Source organism: Pieris napi, chromosome 1 (assembly GCF_905475465.1).
Source record: "Pieris napi chromosome 1, ilPieNapi1.2, whole genome shotgun sequence".
Classification (NCBI taxonomy): domain Eukaryota; kingdom Metazoa; phylum Arthropoda; class Insecta; order Lepidoptera; family Pieridae; genus Pieris; species Pieris napi.
The window spans coordinates 7,256,613-7,283,634 of record NC_062234.1 but is presented as its reverse complement, the minus strand read 5'-3'; the positions used below and the strand labels follow the sequence as shown (position 1 = coordinate 7,283,634).

General features: G+C 31.3%; 3 protein-coding genes across 9 annotated transcripts; all 3 read right to left on the bottom strand.

Moving 5' to 3' along the window:
• Positions 1 to 79: 79 nt before the first annotated feature.
• On the bottom strand, positions 80 to 6,296 carry LOC125052794 (glutaminase kidney isoform, mitochondrial). 4 transcript variants are annotated; one of them, XM_047653826.1, is made up of 10 exons: positions 5,958 to 6,296; positions 5,233 to 5,285; positions 4,416 to 4,448; positions 3,014 to 3,110; positions 2,520 to 2,880; positions 2,103 to 2,255; positions 1,668 to 1,948; positions 1,221 to 1,529; positions 870 to 1,024; positions 80 to 439 (listed from the first exon to the last, which is right to left on the bottom strand). In XM_047653826.1, exons 1-10 carry the CDS (start codon positions 6,018 to 6,020, stop codon positions 82 to 84), a joined length of 1,863 nt encoding a protein of 620 aa, XP_047509782.1. In that variant the 5' UTR covers positions 6,021 to 6,296; the 3' UTR covers positions 80 to 81. The 4 variants fall into 4 exon arrangements, with proteins under 4 accessions (XP_047509782.1, XP_047509774.1, XP_047509790.1 ...); XM_047653818.1 differs by lacking the exon at positions 5,958 to 6,296 and adding an exon at positions 5,375 to 5,549; XM_047653834.1 differs by lacking the exon at positions 4,416 to 4,448 and having other exon boundaries at positions 5,958 to 6,295.
• A 2,029-nt stretch (positions 6,297 to 8,325) lies between these two features.
• Positions 8,326 to 26,694, bottom strand: LOC125063415 (cytochrome P450 4C1-like). 4 transcript variants are annotated; one of them, XM_047669965.1, is made up of 10 exons: positions 26,450 to 26,691; positions 26,269 to 26,378; positions 24,968 to 25,058; positions 24,425 to 24,607; positions 23,582 to 23,970; positions 22,913 to 22,981; positions 22,011 to 22,176; positions 20,976 to 21,155; positions 20,654 to 20,809; positions 8,326 to 8,441 (listed from the first exon to the last, which is right to left on the bottom strand). In XM_047669965.1, exons 1-10 carry the CDS (start codon positions 26,604 to 26,606, stop codon positions 8,437 to 8,439), a joined length of 1,506 nt encoding a protein of 501 aa, XP_047525921.1. In that variant the 5' UTR covers positions 26,607 to 26,691; the 3' UTR covers positions 8,326 to 8,436. The 4 variants fall into 4 exon arrangements, with proteins under 4 accessions (XP_047525921.1, XP_047525833.1, XP_047525999.1 ...); XM_047669877.1 differs by lacking the exon at positions 8,326 to 8,441 and having other exon boundaries at positions 20,641 to 20,809; XM_047670043.1 differs by lacking the exons at positions 8,326 to 8,441; positions 20,976 to 21,155 and having other exon boundaries at positions 20,641 to 20,809; positions 26,450 to 26,694.
• LOC125063652 (cytochrome P450 4C1-like) lies at positions 8,429 to 14,991 on the bottom strand. Its single transcript, XM_047670241.1, has 9 exons — positions 14,284 to 14,991; positions 14,105 to 14,214; positions 13,562 to 13,652; positions 13,111 to 13,293; positions 11,723 to 12,111; positions 11,004 to 11,072; positions 10,092 to 10,257; positions 9,382 to 9,561; positions 8,429 to 8,597 (listed from the first exon to the last, which is right to left on the bottom strand). Exons 1-9 carry the CDS (start codon positions 14,438 to 14,440, stop codon positions 8,437 to 8,439), a joined length of 1,506 nt encoding a protein of 501 aa, XP_047526197.1. The 5' UTR covers positions 14,441 to 14,991; the 3' UTR covers positions 8,429 to 8,436.
• Positions 26,695 to 27,022: the final 328 nt, after the last annotated feature.

Genomic DNA, 27,022 nt, shown 5'->3' with positions numbered 1-27,022 from the left:
ACAATATCTACTATAGATATAAATATGTACCTAACAACACCAAAATATAATTTTTATCTGATTCAACAATTCCACATTATTTTAATTTACTTTATCGCCATTTCTTTTCACTATCTCTTGGATGCTTGGATCGTTTACGGGATCATCAGCTTGGGGTTGGACGTCCAAAATGTCATCAACTGAAGATGAGGGTTTGGGCTCCATTCCAAGCGGGTGAGTTATTTCCCATTCTTTCAAGTACTCCACTACAGATGTGTGTCCAAAAGTCTCCGCCTCATTAAGGGGTCGACTGCCCCAACGGTCCTGGGGGTCGTGGGGTACATTACATTGAGCCAGGAGGAATTCCACACATGCCTGATGCCCTTCAGCAGCAGCAAGGTGTAATGCTGTACGTCCGTCGTAATCAGATAGCGTCATGTCCATGCCGGAAAGATGTTGTCTAAATTACAGAAATGTCTTAGATCAGAGAAAATAAAGGTGATAGTTGGAACTTCTAAGCAGTGGCAAAAAAGCATAATAGTAATTACTAAGAGTAAACTTAGTGAAAAATAAAGTGTAAGTTTCCACCCAAGCGACGTAACTCAAAATAATTCGATAATGTTGGTACCTAGTAATACAATCGTGATGTGTTTATTAGCAAGAAAATATCGATTTGCTTATGATGATGGATCCTATATAAATTATAATAGCATATCGAGTTTCTAAGCATGACAATCATTACTTGGGTTACTGTAAATTGTCTTTGTCTGGAGATGGGGTCACCTTCTCAGGTTCTTTAGATTGGTTTGACGTTCTGACAAAAATTTAATAGTTATACAACTTTTTTAGAAATAATATACAATATTAAAATAAAGACTATAGGTACAAACCTCCTTAGTGCACTTAAATCTCCACTTGCAGCAGAGAACAACAAATTAACAATACTAAGTCCGGTGGATTCGAATTTGTAACGGCGAGGGTCTTTCTTGTGACTGGCATAGCGAATGTTATCGTATTTATGGAAATTGAACCGCTTTATAAGCTCCTGAAAAGGTAATTCAATAATTAAAGAATAATATATTTATTACAGTTATTTTACAATGCAAATATGTTTGTTGTGTCAATCCATCCTGCTTTTACGTCCATGTGAGGCGGACCTAACCGGGTGTTATAATTTTATAGTTTTTAATGGGGAAACTATATACTGAAGGTAATTTCTTTATCTATAAAATATAACACACCTCACAAAACTGCAAGCCCCTGCAACTGTTTCCTAAAGGGTCGAGCGGTGGCGACCATGTGCATATACCCATAACATTTGGTACCACTATAAGCATAGCACCAGACACTCCTGACTTCGCTGGTAATCCTACTTTAAAGGCAAACTGTCCGGAATAGTCGTACATTCCACAACTGTGCATAAGTGAAAGAACATTTCGCACTGAATCAGGTCTTAGGACTTTCTCATCCGTTATGGGGCAGATTCCCCCATTAGCTAATGTTGCAGCCATGATCGTCATTATGTCGCAATTAGCTTCCATAGAGCAGCACTGCAATGTAAGATCGAGTCAGAAAATTTAAATAATGTTGTAATTAATTATTTTATTCTATTCAAAAAGATAAATGGATTTTATTCCTCAATGTCATCAATGAAAATCTCTATTATATTTAATTGTTTTAAGCAGTACCTGAAAATAGAAATCCATACATTCTCGTAAATTAGTCTTATCGGGATAACATTTGTGCTCTCGCATGTAAAAACCTAGCGCGTAATTCCTATCGGCTGCTTCACGCTCCGACAGAAATACCGCGTTATTGAAACCCAATACTTCATTGCCAGCTAGACGGCTGAAGAAAGACATAACGTAGTCAAATTTTTCCGCCAAGGTCATTTCAGGCTTATCCAAAGACTTTAGTAATGAGCAGACTAATATTGCCCCCGCGTTAATCATGGGATTGTGCGGCTTCACTGAAAAAAAAAAAAAAGTTGTACTTCATGAAAATCACAAAAGTTATATAAATGAAAAATTTGGCATTTATTACATTATAGTTTGTAATAGTACTAAAAGTAACTATAGGTTAAGGTATTTAATAAATATGTTATTTTTTGTTAAATGACTTACTGTTATGATCTAAAACCAGTTCATTGAAGTTTCTGCCGCTGGGCTCGGTGCCAACATATTGATGAACGACGTCGGGGCCAAGCGTCTCAAGTGCCATTGCATATGTTAACGGCTTGCTACAAGATTGTAGAGTGAATGGCACATTTACATCTCCTGAAAATGTAATTACTTGTTAACGATGACTGGTAAAGTATGTAAAAGTATGTTTCACCAATGATGCTTCTGAACAGAATATATTGCAAAAAAATACATAGAACTTTATAAAAACTTGTTACTTTTTAATTTTGTTGTATACAGACAACTTTTATAACTGGTTTAACTAGGTCAGAATTAGGCTTATCGATGATCATCCTAAAGAATTACGTTTTCTTTCCAATCACACCGTAATCTCTTCATAAAAATATTTCTTTTTCTCACCTATGGAAAACCTTTGTCCATCAATTGTGCAAACACTTACTCCCCAATTGTCTGAATTAGCTCTAGCCAGTTGCGGAATGTAACTTGCTACTTTTCCATCCGTAATACTTTTTGCTGTCCAGTACATTTCTTCAATATCTTTGATAAAATCTTGAAAATCGGGAATAACGAACTGACTTCTAAATGCACGTGTTATCAACACTATGTTTGGTGCAATGACTTCTTTGAATCTCGTTTTATCCAACTTGAGTGTCTCTGGCGATCCTCCTTCGAAGTTAGATTCTTTATGTACTTTGTACAGATTGTGCATAACTTCTTTAACTCTCGGGTCATTCTTTTTTATTCCGGTGGTTCGGAGAGCCTGCGATTTAAAAAGTCATGATGGTAGATAGTAATTTTCTGTGTTATTGGTCCAGTACCGCACCACTCTAAACGCATTGATCTGAATGCAGTACAGTGAGCATTGATAGAAAAACATAGTGAATTTAACTTACAGCCAAGAACTTTCCAACAGGTAGTAGTCCTGTTTCCTCGTTCTTGAACATGTCAAACAGTACATCATCAGCATTTTTGTGCGATCCTTCTTTTACCCTGTAAGTGATTTAATAAAAATTACACAAAATTATTAATGGAAACTCACATTCTAGGCAGTATACACGTGAAGCGTTAAAAATAATTATTGTTATCTTATCTACAGTAAATTCCAAGATCACGAATACATTATGTTGTTGAAGTGATTTTGAGTGACGTAGGCGGGTGTGTCCGCAACGTAGTTGTAACTTGTAACAGTCAACATCACCTGACAATGTTGGCTCGTGACCAAAATATAAATTTGAAATTACACATTCTTTAGGCAAATTACCAGTTAACTAAGATTTAAAAACGTGTTTTCTTTAAGCTGGCTGTACACGGACATAATTCGTAATACGATTTGATTATACAGTCTAATATAAACCAAAAAATATTCTACCAAAGGCCGGGGTTTTTCTGTTAATTTTTTACCCTTCAATCTAGAATTTCGAATCGGTCCTCCGGAGTCCTAAACCTAGAATATATTTATAGAAATATTGATCACAGAAAATATATTTATAATCCTAAATGTGTTATTTTCTAAGTTCAACGTCTAGGTTTTAGCATTATATGCAGACATTTAAAGCAAAATAAATTATTAAATGTAAAATAATTGTTTAATGTTTTTATTATTATTAATTGTTTATGTATTATTAATTACTTCATTACAATATCAAAATTCGAGTCTGCATATACTACGAATGACCTCTCTAACTTTTACCAGACCACTGACCAATGTTTATAAATTGAATGTTCCTATCTTGTAGACGTAAAAAATTATAGTCTCTATTATGATAACACTGCAAAGGAACATTCTCGCTTATTGCGATGCAAATATTTAAGATTTCAATTATAATCGAAGCATCTATGACGGAGCACACGTCAACAAATTTCTTATTTAAGTATATTCATAGGAAATATACTTAGTACAGCGAACTTCTTCAAGTTTGAGCGTGCGAGTGCGTTTGAACTACGGCTGTGCGTTTATGATGACTTCTTTATATTCGTTAAAATTATTAAATGATTTAAATTCGATAAAAGAGACATAGACATCTGTGTGTCTGTTTGATAGTTTGTATGTGCTTTTTTAATTTATTTCATAAGTAGTGACGGACTCGAATTTATTTAGTTTTTTAATTTAAAATACAAAAACCAAATAAAATTCAATATATATATTTTTTAATAGGTAATACAGCGTGCACTGTAAATCTACGAAAAATAACCGAAATGTCTTTTAGTTGTTGGTAGGTTTGTTTTATATGCATGCAAAATCATAACATAATATATTAAGTAGCTTTGTTCAAGTCATGCAACACTCATACTTACGCAGGGTCTATGTTGTGAACGAATGAGTAGAATCTGCAGCATGAAAATTAAGAACAGCGTAGTTAAATTTAAACGACCCAAGATACGAAATAATTTGAGTATTCATAATTATAAATATTAATAAGAATATTATTAAATAATATTTTTTCATTAAAACCTAATTATATTGAAAACAAAAATCATTATCCGCTTTTTCAAATTTACGTATATTAATAATAATTTCTGCAGTAATGAGACGGCTGCTTATCTTACTAGATAACAATGTATCTTATTTTAATAATAATTTTCAGTCTTGAAAATGTATTAATTTATTATTAAACAATAAAATATTCATGTTACTTTTCACTACTTTATTAAAATAATAGCCATAAATATTTGTTATTGTAATATTATGGTAATTTTTTTTACGATTTTAATAGTAGTCAAATAGTTTTCCAATGAGTAGATATCTACATAATATATGTTACAAAAATTTACTGATTTTGTATTCCTAAGCGAGAATTATACTGCATTTTAAGTTGTTAAATAAACGAAGCGCCGTATCTTATCTAAAGATTCATAATTTTGTGTTACGTATAACATCCTAAGATACTACATAATTATGTTTAACGTTATAGAAATTTTAAATGTCAGGGGTGAGACAGACTTGCTGCCGGCGCCTGTTATATCAATACGTTCATATTACGAGATCAATAGGAGTCGATGTGGGTCATTAAAATTAATTTATTTTCAATAGAATTCTTCATATGAGTGATTATTTTTTATCATTTTATATTGCAATGTAATTGAAGTGTCTGAGTATTGTGTATCAACTAACCTTGCATCAATGGATTGAGCAGCGTAGAAACTTTGTGCAGAATTTCTCCATTTCTGAAATAAAAGGTTTAAAATCACCATAGCGGTCAAGGTTTACTTAAGGACTCTTAGGGGCACTTTAATGATGGAAAAGGAACACTTACAGATCTTTCTATTACATAAACGGGTCTCACTTGACTGTAATAACGGTTACAGATACATGACGATTGTTGTTTCTGTAATGATTTTGCGGCTACGGCAATTTTGCGAAGTTGACGCGTATTCATTGCTGAAGGCGGTTCCGAAAAATGAGGGATACTGACGGTGCGAAGCTCCTAGCCGACGCGCATGCGCGAACTGAGTAGGTCCATATATATTTGGTGTTAACGTTAAAGATACTTTCTAGAGCCTGTTGTGAATTATTAAGAAATATGGTTGAAATAAAATTTGCATAATCAAATTTCTTGTTATAAGAACTACGTTTTAGTAAAACTAGAAATTTTACAGCAATTCAAAATATATTTCAATTTGCAGACATAATATTTTCGTACTTTATAATTTTGTCGTAAAATTTATTTATTAAAAAAATAATGTATTATTATATAAGCATTGTTACACGAAATAACAAAATAACGTTCAGTTCCGGAAATATTTAGCGATTAAAAACTGTGGTGAATCACCCCAAAAAATCTATGATTAAGTTCGGGGTTGCGGGCTTAAGACGAAAATTAAAAGCTGTTATCATACCTCAAAGTTACTATCCGAAGCCATAACGAACTCTTCAAAACTACACTTTGGAACGTAACGCATGCGTGGAAATTTAGTTCACAAAACACTTGCGATACAACAGGCAGAGTATCACAATCTCAATCAACTGAAGCTTTCAGCCACATATAAATATAGTGGTGTATGAGCGCCAAGATATATAAATATGTTGTGCGAATCTATAAATAGTTCGAATATTAGTCGACGAATGAATCTTCATGGACAATATTTCCGACCGTTCCTTCTACTAAGCGCCTGCAAAAATAAACTATGTTGTGATCTTTAATTTACGTGCCATAGTAGCACTGTTATATCAATGCGAAACACAGCATAATGTCTAAACCGAGTAGAGATGCATGTAGTAAATGTCTTCTTATGCTGGGTAAACATAAATGGAAGCTGGTACAACAAATCGCAGGTGACCCCAAATCAACAGTTTCCGTAGCATACCTACGTGATACAGGGATTTTTATCGGAATTTTTTTCACACTTACATTATCGAAGTTTTCATAACGATCTGCAATTGGCAATGCAAGACTCTAATGGTGAACGAATATTGTTGCCTATTCTAAAATCTTTCCTCCTGTGAGTGAGTGAGTTTGATATTTTTTTGTTTGTACGTCACTATTTCTGTTCTCTAACACATACCATGACAGTGGCGATCTAACCTCACGAGGTTAATATGTCATAAATATTCTTTATATCGGGTGTTTTTTTTAGAGGTATAGAACTTTAAATTGCAATAAAACAACGATGGATTATTGGAATGACATGATTTTTTTTTATTTGAAAGATAATCTTGTGGCATTACATTTTAAATATTATTTCTGGCATATGACTGCCACGGCTGGCTCGGATATAGTCCAATCTGGACGTCCAATTTTCCCGTCCGTTGTTCCCGATTTTCATAAGCGAATTTTGTTTAGCGATGAAGCGCACTTCTGGTTGAATGCTACGTCAACAAACAAAACTGCCGCATTTGGAGTGAAGCTAATGCTCAAGTGTATGTCGAAACACCGTTACATCCAGAAAAACTGACTGTTTGGTGCGCTTTATGGGCTGGTGGCAGCATTGGTCCATACTTCTTCAAAAACGATAATGGCCAGAATGTTACAGTCAATGGTGATCGGTATAGAGACATGATTACTAACTTTTTCATACCTGAATTGAACAGTCATGATGTCCAAGAGCTGTGGTTTCAACAAGACGGCGCAACATGTCACACAGCTCGTGCCACAATCGATTTATTGAAAGACACGTTTGGTGACCGCCTAATTTCACGTTTTGGACCTGTGAATTGGCCTCCAAGATCTTGTGATTTAACACCGCTAGATTATTTTCTGTGTGGCTATGTAAAGTCATTGGTCTATGCGGATAAGCCACAAACGCTTGACCATTTGGAAGACAACATTCGCCGTGTTATTGCCGATATACGGCCACAAATGTTGAAAAAAGTCATCGAAAATTGGACGTCCAGATTGGACTATATCCGAGCCAGCCGTGGCAGTCATATGCCAGAAATCATATTTAAAATGTAATGCCACAAGATTATCTTTCAAATAAAAAAAAATCATGTCAGTCCAATAATCACTCGTTGTTTTATTGCAATTTAAAGTTCTATACCTCTAAAAAAAACACCCGATACAAGAAATAATTTTAGAAAATTAATTGTTTGAACCTAGATTAGATCTTGATAACTCGAACCTCGTTAAGTCGAAATCCTTAGTAAGTCGAAAAAATTGCCATTCCCTTCCGCTGAACAGTATCTCGAGTTATTTAGACTGTGTAACTAGAACAAAATGTTATTTCCCTACGAAGTATTGAAAATACATATTTGTACTCTATAACTCGAATTTCAGTAAAATATAATTACGTCTTACTTGAAATTCTCCGATATATTAGCAATAAAATGCAAAATGAATTGTCGGTTTCGGGGCTTCTAATATATTGTTTTTGTCTTGTAATGAATAAATACATTCATTAAAAAAATATATACTACAAAACTTCAGTTGAATTGTTATTCAAATTCGACTCTACAAATCGAAAAATACACTTAGAAATCCCGCCTCTGTAACCCCAGCTGTGAGTCTAAACGTTTCTTTCTATTTACACAATTAACACTTGCTTGTGTTTTAGTTTTAGTTGAAGATCAAGTACGTAAGATACAACATACACACCCTCTGTCTTCTTTGCCGATGAGTAGGGATGCCTACAAATTTAATGACGTGGAATAAGTGATATCTGTATCTTATGTTCCATAATAAACATATTTTATTTTATTTTTCATGATTATGGACTGTTTAGATTTAAAGGACGCTAACATAGTCCTAAATTATACGTAAAAAAGGAATTAACAAACCGATATTTTATTTTAATACTACAAAACTTGGTAATAAATATGACTACAATAGGTAATTAGGGTTAAACAATCTAATATAATCTATAGCAATTTGTTAAATCATCAATGTCGTTTAATAAACTTAAGGTATATAGGTTTTGAATTTCGTAAAACTAAATCAGCTATAAACTCAAGATCTTTTGATGTTGTAACTGGTAACAGCTTGTAATTTTTCAGTATGGCTGATAGTGCTGACTTCATTTCCATCATTGCGAACTTCTGACCTGCAATAAGTAATGATAGTTGGTAAGAATAATCAAGATCCGCATACTGTGCTAAGCGTGTTTAACTGTAGCCAAGCAAGTTTTGAGGTATTACTGCTTAAGATTTAACTCAATTATGTTTTAGGGCTTCATCTCAAATTAAGTAATCTTAGAAAAAAATATTTTTATAATAACGGCCTGAGCCTACGAGGCTTAATACAAACCACTTGTATTAGTTTTATATGATAATAATTATTCTCCATATCCTATACTGATCAATGCCATTATTTAAAGATTATTGTAATTTTTTAATACATTATTAGTTACTCGCCTACTATATCCTAAATGGACATTATCACCACAGAACGCCTTCATTTTTTTTCATTATTAGTAATTTAACGCATTTTACCAGATCAGAAATATTAATTGTGAAAGAATCATAGTACGAGTAATAACTTGTCTAATGTAAAGCTTTTTAATAGTGATGAAGATTCGATGACCTTTACAATTTTCGACATCGTATTTACGTATACGAACAGTATACTTATTATCACCATAAATACAATTTATACGTATCCTATCGGAGCGAAGCGCAATTCCGAGGATGCGACATAAGCGCTACGGATTTTAAGAGAACTACGTCGAACTTGCTTACCTAAACGTCGGGATCGGTATCGCTGTAGCTATTGGAAGTTAGAGAAAATAGTTGCTCAAAAGTCGTAATTAGGTTTATTGTTATTGTTAATGAGCAAAGTTTCCCTAACCTAGATCTTGCCAAGCTTCATAACTACCCATATTAACCTACCTATACAATTTCTAGGTCCTGCACTGAAGGGGATATACGAGTAAGGATGTCGTCCAACACTATTTTCAGGCAGAAAGCGGTCAGGATCGAATTTTTCAGCGTTCTTAAATAAGCTTTCCTGGCGATGCATGTCGAATATGTGAATGTGACACATAGTTCCTACAGGTACCGTGTAGTTACCTGAAAATGTTTTAAAATATGGTAAAGTATAAAAAGATACTGTAAACTTGGGGATAATTTTTCTTTTCTGTCTATACAATATACCTACATATACTACCACTATAATTTTTATAACATACACACATATACATTATAGGTAAGCTTTTCCACTATATAAAGTCACTTAGGTTTGTACATTTTTACCGTAAAGCGTATTGAGAGACTTCCCTCTTAGTCAAATAATCTAATTCAGGATTTACCGTTATCATTTGTTATCAAAGCATAAATAAAAGAATGCAACTAGTTTTTGCTGATAAATAACGTTTTTGTCTTTTATGAACAAAGCGATTTGGACTTGTCTCTGGTATATGTGAGATCACGTATTAATTGTTAACGTTAATCTAATTTGTTACTTAATATCGTGGTACGTGAAAGATCAAGACTTGATCTTTATCTTAACCGTATCTTACTAATTTAGTAAGATACAGTTCAGTTGAAAAAAAATCGCGTCTTAAGTTTTTAGATAATTATAATTGAAAAAAGATACTTACTCAATTTAACAGTTTCACTCAAAGTACGACTAATAAACGGAACAGGCGGGTACAATCGCATACTTTCTTTTATGCATCGCTCCAAATAATTCATCATTGTTAAATCTTCTAATGTAAGATCATCCCTTCCATTAAATATACTTTGCAATTCTTGATATACTTTTTCCTGAAAAGAAATAAGTCGATAACGCTCTTATTAAGAAATATTGATTTTAAATAGTAGGTTGTTTGTTACGCCGGCGTTGTCCATGTAAAATGGTAACCATGGTAACAAAACGGTTCTTATCAATCTTTTTTCCTAGTTTTATAAGGTTCTCAAACTCAAAGATATCATGTTAACTTCTACTGCGACCTTAGGTACATTTTACCCCTTGAAATAAAAACTTGATTGAAAATAAAAAAAATATTCAAGTATAATGTAAGTTTATTTTACAATTTTGAATACTTTTAGCCAACATTTTTAGCGATCATAATCATATCAGAATATATACTTAATAAATTTTGTAATTAGCAGCTTAAAATTGTCTTTATCGTTGCAATATCTATTTAGATAAAGAATATACCTAACAATTATATAAGATTATCACTGCTTGAAAACGAAATAATTATAACATTAGCCCGACATAATTTAATTAAATAAAATGTATTTAGATATATAGCATTTCTACATATAATTACCTAAGTAGTGATGGTCTAGTCGCTTAAGTGTGTAACTGGCGGTGCACATTAGCAGGAATTTTCTATATGCAGCGCAACTAACTCAAAAATACGACATATGTCGAGCACAAAAGATTAATGACCTATGTACTTGTCTTTAGAAGAAAATAAGGAAAGAAACGGTGCCAATCTGAGACCAAGGCTCATGTTGGGTGGTAGTGCCACTAGATTATTATTATTAATTGATTTGATTACCTGAACATCTTGATTCTCAGCTAATGTCAATAAACAAAATGTCAAACCGGCCGCTGTAGTATCATGACCCTGAAATATAATTTATTTATGTTTATAACCAGGACATTGCATCTATTTCTATAATAGACGAACAGATGCATAAATTATTATGCATCTGTTCGTCTATTATAGAAATCCGGAGGCACCTTTACATCCTAGAGGATTACCTCTAGGATGCCTCTGTGTACTGTAGTGTGATAAGAATTCGAGCAAAACACAATTTTGTTTGTTCGGTTTGCCAAACAGCATATTAAAACTGAATTGTACACGGATCAGATCTTATTTAATTATTTTCTAAATTAAATTATTTTACATTTTTATAGTAGGTTTTGTTATCTGGATTTTATCTGTTAGTGATTAATTACTTGATATCAGTTCTAATTTGACTGCAGTAATTCATACAAATAAATGATGAATTAATTTTCAAGAAGTACACACGACCTCTACAATAGAACTATAACTATCTTTTACTGAGATAATCGTTTAAGCTCGTAAAAATAAATATCGATCCAGGTCAATGTGAATTCGATTTCAAATGTTACCTAGAGTCTAAAACTCACCCAGCTTGGTTATTTGATGAAGATGTATAATGTTTTATTGGGGTTAAAGTAATTAATTGTGACATATGGAATGTAGGGGCTGAGTTCATGTTACCCTAATATTATTAATTGAAACTTTACCTCAAACATGAAAGTGTTAACTTCTTCTATAATCCCATCATCGTTAATAAGTCCTTCCTTCTCAGCCGAGATCAGCAAATCTAACATTGCTGCACGTCTTTTCTTCTTATAAACATAATTATCATTATCAGCTAAGGTGTCACTCTCTTTTTCATTATTTTGAAAATTTTGTTTCCTCTTATTAATAACATTTCTGATAAACGTATGAATTATCGATAAATATCGCGCCTGTTTGATGCCAGCAGGACTCAGGTTAAACAAAAAGTCTGGATAGAGGTAAATTCGCATGAAACGATAAACAAAAATTTTAATTGTTTCGTATATTGCGTTTTTGTAAGAAAGTCCTGAATACATGGGGTCGTTGTCAAGCTCTACCCCCATTGCACTTTCTGTAAAATAGATAAACCTTATAAAGAAAAGAAAAAGATAAAAACTTTATTGCACGTAATAAAAAGGATGTATAGTTTAAAGGGAGAGTGTACTAGCCCCTTACTTGCCCCTTGATTCCTCGTGTCTTGGGCCGCTAGTCTATTCCAATTGACATATTAATGATGTTTGGTTCTTGACGTAATACATTTTACTTAACACCTACAATTTTATAATTATACTTTTGTTGCACAAAAAGTAGCTCAAGTAGCTACCTGCTACAATGTTGCTAAATAAAATTTATTGTGTTACAGTGTTGATCACTCAAGAACTCATTACATTGTCCGTGACTGATAAAATATCTTATCTTAATATATTTTTTTAGATTTATTGCAGCGGGTTTGATTTAGAATTACGTCGCACGAATTTGATGATGCTGACTGTGCAGGAGTCTCGGGGGATGGGTTGGAACACTTCCAAGTGATTTTTGCTGCCGGAAATGCGTCTAAGTATTTTAATTTTTTTTTAAGTTTTGTGAAATGTATTGAAATTTTTAAACTATCTGCCATTTTCTACTTTTCTATTGGTTATAAGAGACATATATGACATTCTCGTTAAAAATAGTTTTTTTATTATTCGATTGATTTTAGCATGAAAAATCGATGATAATTTCGTGTTGATAGATTATAGGGTTCCGAAAATTTTGAAATTATCGATACCTACTCGTTTGTATTTCTTAATTAGTACTTTTATTTCATTGTTTGTAACTTTCTGTATTATTTAATTCTTACTAGAATAAAGTGTTTACTTTAATATCCAAAAAGTACCCAAAACTGAATCAGAGCACCATCCACGTGGTCTTGTCTGCCCTACCCCAACTCCTTTGTTTTTTTTATTTAAGCAACTGTTTCCAGCGTTAAAAATTGGTGGGGGGTGATTACTACACCCCTCCTCCTCCCCCTCACCCCCGCAACCCCCAATTCGTGCGACGTAATTCTAAATCGTTACCAAAACTAACATACCACTTATAGAATTAAGGGTGTATTCGCTCAATATTGGAACGATATCGACGGGTTCCCCACTGTTTTCTTCCATTACATTCACCAGCTTCTGGTTATTTTCTTCAATTATGAGAAAATATTTGCGTAATATGTTGAAATGAAATGCTGATGTAAGTATTTTTCTTCGGTCTTGCCATTTTGATCCTTGAAAAATATACTTAGTTATACACTCGTAAATTGTTTTGAAATTGTTGCTGATAAAAATATTTTAGCGTTAGGTAGCCACACGCGACAATCTGTTAATACAAGTTCAAAAAACCAACCAATTCACTATTAAACTTATTGAATTCATTTCACATTTTTAATGGGACACTCTTTATAGATAAAAGTCTTTGGCAAGCTTAAAGCAAACAATTTTAATTTCGATTGGCATTTAAAAAATAGTGGAACTATAGGTAACAGAAATTTGTACCTTTGCTAACTAATAAACCGTCATGAAGCCACGGTTTGAAGAATTTATAAATAATACTTTTCTCATGATGCTTCATAGTTGACATGACAATCTGAAAATCAATATAATATATTAGTATACCTAATCATTTCCTGATATGACATTTATATTATAAAACATAAGACATAATTTAAATTATAAAACAAAACTATCAATATTTTAAAATATTAAATTTATTATAATATATAATTACATATAAGATTGCTATAGACGTACGATGGGATTGCAGCAGGATTGATGTAATTTATATAAAAACAACTTCGAAAATAATGTAATATTTTAGAACACATTTAATTGCGATAATATTTTTGGGTTTTGTTAAAGTGAGTTAACCTATAAGATAGGTTATACTGTAGAGGATTAGAACTTAAAGAAGTCCGATTTTTCAAAAAAAAATTTGTTCATACTCTGCTTTTAGTACTACAAATGTGTTGTAATTAATTAGCGACACAGATTAAATTAAAAAAACACACTAAGACTATTTAAGATGTTAAACGGACATACCTCAGCGTCACTGGGATTAAAAATATTAACTGCTGCTAAGGATAAACTGTAGAATCTAAAAATTCCTTTGAATTTTTTAGCACTTTCCCTGGCTAACTTGAACAACCCGACTGTAACAGAATTTTTTAACATAAACTACGCTACGCATTCTTACGACAGAACTATCGAAATATTTTTACCTGAATCCATTCCAAAAACAACAGTGCAATTTCCAAAGAAAAATACATCTTTGAAGCCCGGAATTTTCTTTATAGTTCTAGCGTTTTCATTATAATTAACGAACAATTCCACTAAACATAATATCCCTACTAATGTAAATAATATAATTGTAAACATTTTATATACAAGAAAAACGTTTACATCAATTACACCGTTCGTTATACGCGACTCCTAAATACACAAGACAACAATGGACAAATTCAACTTCCTTTATACTGTTATCATTATAATGTTATCTCCATATTAGATACAGTATTTAATTATACAAAGAATATTTAAGTATATTTGAACTTATAGATTGATAATTACTGTTTACGTAACCGTGTAAATTCCATAGTTTGGGAAAAATGTGTTTCGTATAAAACGAGAATACATTGAGGTACGAAGAATAAGGTTAGCAACGCACTTACGAGCCTTTAGGCAGAGTAAATGTACGATTAATTCATTCAGAGGCTGGGCGGCGGTGTCGCTTAACTCAGGCCTGTTTGTCCCCAATAAAAAAACTTGTCTTTGACCCTTGATGTTGTTATATTCTATATGAATGCACATATTGTTACGAGCTAGAGGATCGGATAGAAAACGCCGCAGTTTTATTCAAGGGTTTATTTCTAAATTAATCAGTTAGGAATTTGTTAACACAAAAAAAAACGGAAATTACGCACAGAAATTCACTAAATTAAATTAAAAATAAACTAATAAATATTTTGTGTACACACACATACAGAAAATACTGTCACTAATTACTCTAAGTACACGCACTTCACGGTTCACACAGTAGTCAGTACTTTATCACGTGTCTTCACTATATACGCACTTTATCTCTTCGCTGTTTGTCTCTTGAAATCGCATATGAAACTGAACTAATTGGTCGAGTTTTGGCTCGCTTATACTATATCCCTGGGAATAGTCTTGAATGATCTTTGAGAACTCTCTAGGCGGGAGCGCTACTGAGTAGCGATCGCACAATTCTAGAACGTCCGTACTCTCTGTCTCTTTCGCACATTGCTCTGTCCTCTGTTATTTTATAATACGTAATACAGGATATTGAATTGTTTTTACTCCGCGCACATCATGTGCATCCAGTGCTGACCTTCGGAACTAAGTTCATTGTAATGTATGCATACAAACATTGTTGCTTGATAATATGCTAACGGAACTCATTATTAAAATTATGTAAAGATAATTAGGGATATTGCTTGAGGTTGACTGCTTCAGTATTATTTGGTTGATGTTAAAATAAAACTCCCTAATTACTTGTAGAGAAGAGGTGAAGATGGAATAATGAATGATTTTATTTACAAAACTGTGTACAATTATACTTAAAAATTATCCTACACTTACAACTAATATTGACATGTGGTACCAAGATGCGGAGCGTTGATTGGTTGCGCAGGTACCAGAGTAGGCGATAAAAATGCGGCGCGGCAAAAAGTTGGCCTTTTTCTGCACGCAGCCGTCTAAGCGTACGAACGTGTTCTTCTCAGAACACTTCGATATCGTAGCCTTGCGATAACGCTAATAACTGTCCTTTTCAGGACAAATTATCGTATCACGACTAAACGTCTAACAACTGTCCTTTTCAGGACATATTATTCTTGTTTCACGACGAAAACGTTTAACAACTGTCCATGTCAGGACATATTACCGTGTCTTACGACACGATGAAACTGTTCTTTTCAGAACACACGACCGTAACTATTCTGATATGTTCTTGTCAGAACACATCACTGTTTCAATACGACACGTTAATCAATCACCTACAGATAGATAAGGTTTATTACAAATAAATGATATATCATCAGATCCTATTTTCACGCCAAGCCTTCGTTCGAATGAACTTCATCTTTATCGGTTCTGAATTCTTCAAAATTATATCAGCTGTAATCTTCACAATTCGTACTTCATAATTTTTATTATATATATTATATAAGATAATTTTTATTACTTTATTAAAAAAAATATTATTATATGTATAAGCATATTTACACGAAATAACAAAATAATATTTCTGTTCCGGAAATATGAAGCGTTATAAAGTGAGATATAGGAAACGCAAAAATATATAATTAAATTGCGGGTATAATAAAATAAAAGGTAGAATAAAATAAGTATAAGCTGTTATCGTACCTCAAAGTTACTTTTTATAATAAAACTTATAATTAAACTTATAAGATCATTCGCGGTTTCGTTCGGCTGGTTATTTATTTTAGTAAACATTTACTTACAAAAAATACAATAATCACAGGTGCCCCTAAATCCGTAGCATATCTATGTATGGGATTTTTATCGGTATTTTTTTTACACTTTGGGTAACATTATCGAAGTTTTTATAGAGATCTCTGCATGGGCAATGTATGATTCTAATGGTGAAAGAATATTGGTGCTTATTCTTAGATCTTTCCTCCTTATTACACTAATAATTGAGTTTGATATTTTTTTTTGTTATTACTATCTACCTACTACTATTTCTGTTCTCTTACACATACCATGACAGTGGCGATCTTAGCTCACGAGGTCAATATATCATAAATATTCTTAATACAAGAAATAATTTTAGAAAATTAATTGATTGAACCTAGATTAGATCTTAAAAAACTTTTAAGTTATACAGTGGAAGTAAGTCGAAAAAAAATTCATTTCCATTCCCTTCCGCTGAACGGTATCTCGAATTATGTAGACTCTGTAACTCGAACAAAATGTTATTTCCCTACGAAGTATTGATAATACATATTTATACTCTATAACTCGAATTTGAGTATAATATAATTACGTCTTACTTGAAATTCCCCGACATAATAGCAATAAAATGCAAAATGAATGTTCGGGTTCGGGGCTTCTAATATATTGTTTTTGTCTTGTACACGTGCAATGAATAAATACATTCATAAAAAAATATATACTTACTACAAAACTTATGTTGAATTGTTATTCAAATTCGAATCTACAAATCGAAAATACACTTAGAAATCGCGCCTCTGTAATTCGAAATTTCAGCTGTTAAATCATATGCATCTTGAAGTTCTTGTTAAGTCGAAAATTCGTTAACTTTTTTGCCGTTCCCTATTTGTAAGTAGAATATAAAAATAAATGTGTGTAAAATATAAGTTGAATTATTATAAAAAAAATTACAAGGTAGCAAAATAGTTTGTACAAAGAATGTAGGCGTCAATGTACTGAGTAGACGTGCGGATCTCAGACTTGTGGTCGTGCATACTATATGTTATGGATATAATATTTCAGATCTAGAAACGGATATGGATATAGGAATAAAATTATATCGGTAACGGTTACGGATATTTAATTATTTCGGATTATCCGTTAGTTTCGGTTACGGTTATTAGATTGAAGTAAAATATGAACACAAATAGTATCTAATAATTTAGTTTTATATATAGGTTTTATCCTCCTCAGTTTTATAGTCTAGTCGACAAGTTGAAAATGGAACAAAATAGAGATACTACTCCTAAAATTATGTGCGATAGCTCATTGGATCCGGAATGACGTCTAGAAAAATGTGCTAAAAGCGTGTATTAGCACATAAAAAATTGCAAAAGTTATAGACCATTAAAGATGAAAAAATAATGGCATTTAGTTTTTTGCCAATATTTAATAAACTATTAATATTTAAGAAATTTCAAATAAAGATTCTGAAAGAGGAGGAAATTTCCAACAAAAAACTCCGGACTCTCGGAACTCTATCTCTATTATTTATAATGTTAATTTAACGCTAAAAATAGGTCTGCGGGTGATATTTTTAGGATTCGCGCGTGGCGTCAAAAGCGACTACGGCACATTAATTAATTTATTTAAGGTATTGAATATTTTTTTTTTAATTTGAAAAAATTATGGTGTGTTCTGAACACTATAATTAATTTATTCCCGTTGAAAATTTTACTTAAAGTTAATTTTTCAACAAGTTAAATAATTGTTAACTAACGAAATTTTCTCGAACGACCGTCTTAATTGTAAGTGAAAAAAAATGTTTAAATAATGGTCGTAAAAATATTTCGCTTCGTAGAGCCTTTCTTACATACATACTTAACAAGATCGTGCCATAAAAGTTAAAAAAATATTTATACTTTGTTTATAACAATTTTTTTACTTAAACAAAAACTTAAAAATCCATGTAATGATGTTAAAAAAAATTTTTTTTTTCTCAATCATCATATAATCGTTTTTTTATTAATACAAGATATTTATTGATTTGCAAAAAAAAAAATTCCCGCCATTTGTTGATAATTTTTTTTTAAACAAATTGATTAAATCAATATTTTTAAAAAAAAATTTAACACAATTTTATTACATTAAAATTTTTATGATTTTTTAAAAAAAAAAATTCCTTAATAACAATTTTTAATTGTTTATAATCGTTTTTTTTAATTTTCTATTGTTTAAATAATTAGTTAAGAAATTTTTTTTTCCTAAAAATCATAATTGACAGTCTTCTATAAAGTAACAGAAAAAAAAAAATTTTTATCAACAATTCTATTGTTTATTAACTTACCAATTTGTTATAAACAAATATTCAACTTTTGTTTATTTTTTTTCTAAAACTTCTAAAATTAACAAAAACAACCATATATAACAAAGTATAGAAAAACATTTTTTGTAAATTTTTTGATTATCATGAATATTACTTTTATTTAAAATTAAAAATTTTTTTTTTCTATACTTTGTTATATATGGTTGTTTTTGTTAATTTTAGAAGTTTTAGAAAAAAAATAAACAAAAGTTGAATATTTGTTTATAACAAATTGGTAAGTTAATAAACAATAGAATTGTTGATTAAAAAAAAAATTTTTTCTGTTACTTTATAGAAGACTGTCAATTATGATTTTTAGGAAAAAAAAAATTTCTTAACTAATTATTTAAACAATAGAAAATTAAAAAAAACTATTATAAACAATTAAAAATTGTTATTAAGGAAAAAATTTTTTTTTAAAAATCATAAAATTTTTATTGTAATAAAGTTGTGTTAAATTTTTTTTTAAAAATATTGATTTGATCAATTTGTTTAAAAAAAATTAATCAACAAATGGCGGGAATTTTTTTTTTTGCAAATTAATAAATATCTTGTATTAATATAAAAACGATTATATGATGATTGAGAAAAAAAAATTTTTTTTTAACATCATTACATGGATTTTTAAGTTTTTGTTTAAGTAAAAAAATTGTTATAAACAAAGTATAAATATTTTTTTAATTTTTATGGCACGATCTTGTTAAGTATGTATGTAAGAAAGGCTCTACGAAGCGAAATATTTTTACGACCATTATTTAAACATTTTTTTTCACTTACAATTAAGACGGTCGTTCGAGAAAATTTCGATAGTTAACAATTATTTAACTTGTTGAAAAATTAACTTTAAGTAAAATTTTCAACGGGAATAAATTAATTATAGTGTTCAGAACACACCATAATTTTTTCATATTTAAAAAAAAATATTCAATACCTTAAATAAATTAATTAATGTGCCGTAGTCGCTTTTGACGCCACGCACGAATCCTAAATATGTCACCCGCAGACCTATTTTCAGCGTTAAATTAACATTATAAATAATGGAGTTAGAGTTCTGGGAGTCTGGAGTTTTTTATTAGAAATTTCCTCTTCTTTCAGAATCTTTATTTGAAATTTCTTAAATATTAATAGTTTATTAAATATTGGCAAAAAACTAAATGCCATTATTTTTTCATCTTTAATGGTCTATAACTTTTGCAATTTTTTATGTGCTAATACACGCTTTTAGCACATTTTTCTAGACGTCATTCCGGATCCAATGAGCTATCGCACATAATTTTAGGAGTAGTATCTCTATTTTGTTCCATTTTCAACTTGTCGACTAGACTATTATCTATTAAAATAAAAGTGCAATAAACTTAATAGCTTTACAAAAACATTTAGCTTTATACATTGCACATATTTATTAACTTATAACCTATGTATAACATATTAAACGTTTTCTTTTTAATTATTTTTGTGAGTAATGAAACCATTAACAAAAACTTGTCGAATTTTAGACTCCGCCCTTATCCAAAACTATCCGAAAGTTGTGAAACGGTTACGGTTATGGATATATATTTATTTCGGATATCCGTTATTCCCTGATACGAACGGGAACCCCAGCTGTGTGCATAAACTTTTCTTTCTATGTACCTACACAATTAACACTTGCTTGCACTTGCGACTAGTAAGCACGGAAATCTGACCACATATATTTAAGGACGCTAACATAATCTATACGTAGAAAAGGAATTAATAATCCGATGTTTTATTTAAATACTAAAACACTAAGGTTTAAACAGTGTAATAAAATCTGTTAAATCATCAATGTCGTTTAATAAACTTAAGGTATATAGGTTTTGAATTTCGTAAAACTAAATCAGCTATAAACTCAAGATCTTTCGATGTTGTAACTGGTAACAGCTTGTAATTTTTCAGTAAGGCTGATAGCGCTGACTTCATTTCCATCATTGCGAACTTCTGACCTGCAATTAGTAATGATAGTTGGTAAGAATAACCAAGACAGACCCGCATACTGTGCTAACCGGGTTTAACTGTAGCCAAAAAAATGTGGTATTACTTCTATTGTTAATATCAAAGTTCCCCAAACCTAGATCATGCCAAGCTTCATAACTACCCATATTAACCTACCTATACAATTTCTAGGTCCTGCACTGAAGGGGATATACGAGTAAGGATGTCGTCCAACACTATTTTCAGGCAGAAAGCGGTCAGGATCGAATTTTTCAGCGTTCTTAAATAAGCTTTCCTGGCGATGCATGTCAAATATGTGAATGTGACACATAGTTCCCACAGGCACCGTGTAGTTACCTAAAAATGTTTTATTAGATATGGTAAAGTATAAAAAGATACTGAAAACGTGGGGTTGATTTTACGTTTCTGTCAAAAATCAAAATCATTTATTCATACAGGTAACACAATGTACACTTATGAACGCCAAAAAATAAATATATATTAAATTCTTCTAGTTTTACATTTACTGCTAGTTTTCAAATCAAGAGCGTAGAACGGAAGAACTAGCAACAAACTCTCCGGCACTCTTTTTAATAGCCAAGTTTTTTGTTTTACACAATGTTTGTAAGGAGCTGCAACCATTACACCATGTTCCACATGACATTTAAGTACCTAATTAATAGTTAATCAATGAATATTAATAAAATAAACTAAAAACAGATTAATTGTCTTCTATCAGCTAGAAGCATGGTGAAATAGGAGCACGCACTTACATTCTCGTGGGAACAACACGCAAATACATAGTCGAAATAACTAATTCACCGCATACACAAGGCCTTAGCAAGTAGCTTTACTTTAACGTACGATTTGAATTTATTTTCAACATTATTTATTGACAACACTTGTATGTCACTAGGGATTTTGTTTAAAAAACGTATACAATTGCCTTGGAAATAATTAATCATTTATGCAGCCTTGGTGCACTAATTTTGTCTTTAATACAAGTACTATAATTATTGACGGTTAATGTACTACCACTATAATTTTTATAACATACGTACGTGTTACATTATAGATAAACTTTTCCACTATATAAAGTCACTTAAGTTTTGCACATTTTAGTGATAGATTAAGTAAGATACAGTTCATTATAATAAAATTCGCGTCTTAAGTCTTTAGATAATTATAATTGTTATAAATAAAGATACTTACTCAATTTAACTGTTTCACTCAAAGTGCGACTAATAAACGGAACAGGCGGGTACAATCGCATACTTTCTTTTATGCATCGCTCCAAATAATTCATCATTGTTAAATCTTCTAATGTAACATCTTCCCTTCCGTTAAATATACTTTGCAATTCTTGATAAACTTTTTCCTGAATAGAAATAAATGGATTACGCCTTTATTAAGAAACATTGATTATAAATAGCAGGTTGTTTGTTACACCGGCTTTTTCCATGTAAAATGGTTACCATGTAACAAACACGGTTCTCATCAATATTTTTTCCGAGGATCTAAATTAAAAAATAATTAAACTCTACATCAATAATTACACCAAACAGAAATGTATGTTACCCGTTATATAGGTAAACAATAGATAATGGTTTACTGACATGAGATTTAAGTTTAATTTACAATTTTGAATACTATTTAAGCCAATATTTCTAGCGATCAAAATTAATTCAGAATATATGATATTTTTTGTAATTAGCAGCTTAAAATTGTGTTTATCATTGAAAAATCTATTTCGATATAAGAACATAAGTACCGAACAATGATATAAGATTGTCACTGCTTGAAAACAAAACTGACATAAAAGGAATAATAAGACTAACCCGACATAATTCAAATAAATACAATATCTATAGATATTAAGCATTTCTACATATAATTACCTGAGCAGTGATGGTCTAACTCTAGTCAATTATGTGTAAAAAATCGTGGGAAAAACGTCACTTCTTAGACCCAAAAATACGACATGTGTCGGGCGCAAAAAGTTAATGACCTATGTACTTGTCTTTAGAAGAAAAGAAGGAAAGAAACGGTGACAATCTGACATCAAGGCTCATGTTGGGTAGTAGTGCCACAGGATTATTATTATTAATGATTACCTGAACATCTTGATTCTCGGCTAATGTCAATAAACAAAATGTCAAACCTGCCGCTGTTGTATCATGGCCCTGAAATACAATTTATATATGTTTATAACCAGGACATTGCATTTATTTCTATAATAGACGAACAAATGCATAACAATCCTCTAGTGGAATGTAAAGGTGACTCCGGAAGCCTCTGTGTACTTTAGTGTGATGAGAATTCGAGGAAAACACAATTTTAGTAGTTCTGTTTGCCAAACAGCATATTAGAACTGAATTCTACACGGATCAAATCTTATTTTATCATTTTCTAAATTATTTAACATGTTTACAGTAGATTACGCTTTGTTATTTAGATTTATTCATCTGAATAGAATGGTAATTCCTACAAATAAATGATCTGATCCTCTACAATAGAACTTTAAGTTTTTGCTGAGATCGTAATTTATAAAAAAATATCATATGAGCTCGTAAAAATAAACAACAGTCGCTCGTAAAGCTCGTTAAAATTAATATCGATCCAGGTCAACGTGAATTCGATTTCAAATGTTGACCAGAACTCATCCAGCTTTGGTATTTGATGAAGATGTATAATGTTTTATTGGGTTTAAAGTAATTGTGACACATGGAATGTAGGGGCTGAGTTCATGTTACCCTTAGGTATATTATTAATTGAAACTTTACCTCAAACATGAAAGTGTTAACTTCTTCTATAATCCCATCATCGTTAATAAGTCCTTCCTTCTCAGCCGAGATCAGCAAATCTAACATTGCTGCACGACTTTTCTTCTTATAAACGTAACTATCATTGTCAGCTAAGGTGTCACTCGCTTTTTCATTATATTGAAAATTTTGTTTCCTTTTATTAATAACATTTCTGATAAACGTATGAATTATCGATAAATATCGCGCCTGTTTGATGCCACCAGGACTCAGATTAAACAAAAAGTCTGGATAAAGGTAAATTCGAATGAAACGATGAACAAAAATTTTAATTGTTTCGTATACTGCGGTCTTATAAGTAAGACCTGAATACATGGGATCTTTGTCAAGCTCTACCCCCATTGCACTTTCTGTGAAATAGAAAAACCTTACAAAGAAAAGGAATAGAAAAATCTTAGTTGCATGTAATAAAAAGGATGTATAGTTTAAAGGTAGAGTGCCCTAGCCGCTTACTTGTCCCTTGATTACCTATGTCGTGAGCCGCTAGTCTATTCCATTTGGCATTTAATGATTTTAGGACACCTAAAATTTTATAATTATACTTCTGTTGCACAAAAATTGCTGATGTAGCTACCTGTTACAATGTTGCTTTAATAAAATTTAAAGAAATTATACTAAACTAGACTAAAATAAGTCAGTGTTGATCACTCAAGAACTCATTACATTCCGTGACTGATAAAATATTAAATATGTAATGTTAATATTTTTTTAGATTTATTGCAGCTTTTGTTTACTATTATTAAAAATCCGCTGTTTAAATTTAATAGCACGTGTAAAGTATGTTTGTAGTAAAAACTAACATACCACTAATAGAATTAAGGGTGTATTCGCTCAATATTGGAACGATATCGACGGATTCCCCACTGTTTTTTTCCATTACATTCACCAGTTTCTGGCTGTTTTCTTCAATTATGAGAAAATATTTGCGCAAAATGTTGAAATGAAATGCTGATGTAAGAATTTTTCTTCGTTCTTGCCATTTTGATCCTAGAAAAATATACTTAGTTATACACTCTTTGTTATCTATTTGACATCGTAAATTGTTTTGAAATTATTGCTGATTAAAACATTTTAGAGTTAGCTGGTAGCTATACGCGACAGCCTGTTTGTACAAGTTTAAAAAACCAAGCATTATAGAACTCGGTTACCTCTCACTACTTTTCTACATTCACTATTAAACTTTTTGAATTTATTTCACATTTTTGATGGGACATCTTTCACGATATTTAGTGCTACAATATTTAATTAAAATACCCATAGTACTAAAAGTCCTGGGAGAGCTTGAAGCAAAAAAAAATAATTTGGATTGGCATGTAAAAATAGTTGAACCATAACAGAAATGTGTACCTTTGCTTACCAACAAACCGTCATGAAGCCACGGTTTGAAAAATTTATAGATAATACTTTTCTCATGATGCTTCATAGTTGACATGACAATCTGAAAGTCAATATACCTAATCATTTACACACAGAAATTTACTAACCTAAAACTATAGATAAGCAAATATATAATTAAATACAAAAATAAAAAATGCACAAATAAAACGGTTATGTTTGCTGTATTATACGTATATATATATATATATTATGATGTGCAATGAACTTACGATATCAGAAAGGGAAAGATAAAATTATCTACATACTTTATAACCAGTTGTTTTATGCAGAAAAAATATTGACCTGAAATTAATATCTACTTTCGAACAATCCATGGCCACACAGAATGTAACAATGTTGAGACTTGGAATTGTTATAATTAAACTGGTTTTCATGCTATAAAGATAAGTGTTCTGTACTTAACAACATAACATTTTTATAATTCTTCTCCTAAATTATATCTTGTCTTTAGTAAAATCTTTTATCATAGTACTGTTACATACAAATGTCTTGTTATTAATAAGTGATAGATAGGTGGAATCATAATATGGTAAAAAGTATATTTACTTGACTTAACAAATAAACAAAACAAAATTCAGCAGCGGCAAATATGATCAAGAAATAGAGAGAAGAGTTAAAAGTACGTGGATTAAATATTGATATTGCAAAGAAATATTTAAGAGTGATCTGCCCATAAAACTTAAGAAGAGACTCATGCCTTATACTCATGTCTGACATATGCATTCCAAACATGGAATTTTACAGATAATAAAAAAAAACAATATAAATCATGTTAACGAGGCATGGAAAGGAGCATGCTAAACATTAAAAAGGTACACAAGATAAGACACATAAAATAAAATCAGAGACGAAAGCAATTGATGTTCTAAGCCACGCAAAGAAACTGATGTGGAAGAGGGCGGGTCATGTAGCGCGCTTCACGGATCACAGGTGGACGAAAACAGTAACTACATGGAGAGGCCCATCTGGCAAACGCAGAGGCAGACCCTTCGCTAGATGGGATGATGACATCAAAAAATCGCGGGTCTGTAATGGATCCAAATATCTAGGGATAGAGAAAGATGGCAGGCCCCGGAAGAGGCCTTTACCGTAGGGGGTTCCTGATGTATACTAACTGAAAAGATATTTACTAACACATTGGATAATTAGATAATAAATGCATCAGGAAATAATTTAAGGCTTAAATAAATTAACAAGATGAAATTTAAAAAATTCACACTAAGACTATTTAAGATGTTAAACGGACATACCTCAGCGTCATTGGGATTAAAAACATGAACTGAAGCTATGGATAAACTGTAGAATCTAAAAATTCCATTGAATTTTTTAGCACATTCCCTGCCAAACTTGAACAAACCGACTGTAACAGAAAAATAATTCACATTAACTACGCAACGCATTCTTGCGACAGAACTTTTAAAATATTTTTACCTGAATCCATTCCAAAAACAGTAGGGGAATTTCCAAAGAAAAACACATCTTTGAAGCCTGGAATTTTCTTTATAGTTCTAGCGTTTTCATTGAAATTAACGAACACTTCCACTAAACATAATATCAACACTAATGTGAATAATATAATTGTAATCATTTTATTTACCAGAAAATGTTTACATCGAGTACACCGTTCGTTATACGCGACTCGCAAGCAATGCCCACTTAATTTATATATACAGTATTTAATGATACATAGTATATTCAAGTATGTCTGAACATGTCGATTTACATATTATATTATTACTGTTTACGTAACCGCCTAAACCTACTTCAAGTAAAACATTTAATTAATATTTTATTGTGAAAACTCCTTTTTAAATGTGATAAAACATATAAAACTATTTGAAATTGTTGGCGGGAAAATTCTTATTTCTTGACGTGTAATAAACGTGTAAATTCCATAGATTGTGAGAAGATGGTTTCGTATAAGACAGGAATACATTTAGGTTCGAAAAATAAGGTTAGCAACACACTCGCGAGCCATTTGGCAGAGTAAATGTATGATTCATC

Coding starts and splice junctions, on each gene's coding strand:
- LOC125052794 (XM_047653818.1), bottom strand. CDS start 5,497: ATGAATACGCGTCAACTTCGCAAAATTGCCGTAGCCGCAAAATCATTA. Junction 3,111..4,415: donor GTTCACAACATAGACCCTGC/GTAAGTATGAGT, acceptor AATCACTTACAG/GGTAAAAGAAGGATCGCACA. Junction 440..869: donor GATTTAAGTGCACTAAGGAG/GTTTGTACCTAT, acceptor TCTGTAATTTAG/ACAACATCTTTCCGGCATGG.
- LOC125063652 (XM_047670241.1), bottom strand. CDS start 14,440: ATGTTTACAATTATATTATTTACATTAGTAGGGATATTATGTTTAGTG. Junction 9,562..10,091: donor GAGTGAAACTGTTAAATTGA/GTAAGTATCTTT, acceptor AAACATTTTCAG/GTAACTACACGGTACCTGTA. Junction 8,598..9,381: donor AGGACCTAGAAATTGTATAG/GTAGGTTAATAT, acceptor TACTTATTGCAG/GTCAGAAGTTCGCAATGATG.
- LOC125063415 (XM_047669965.1), bottom strand. CDS start 26,606: ATGATTACAATTATATTATTCACATTAGTGTTGATATTATGTTTAGTG. Junction 23,971..24,424: donor CACCCTTAATTCTATTAGTG/GTATGTTAGTTT, acceptor TCTATTTCACAG/AAAGTGCAATGGGGGTAGAG. Junction 20,810..20,975: donor AGGACCTAGAAATTGTATAG/GTAGGTTAATAT, acceptor TACTAATTGCAG/GTCAGAAGTTCGCAATGATG.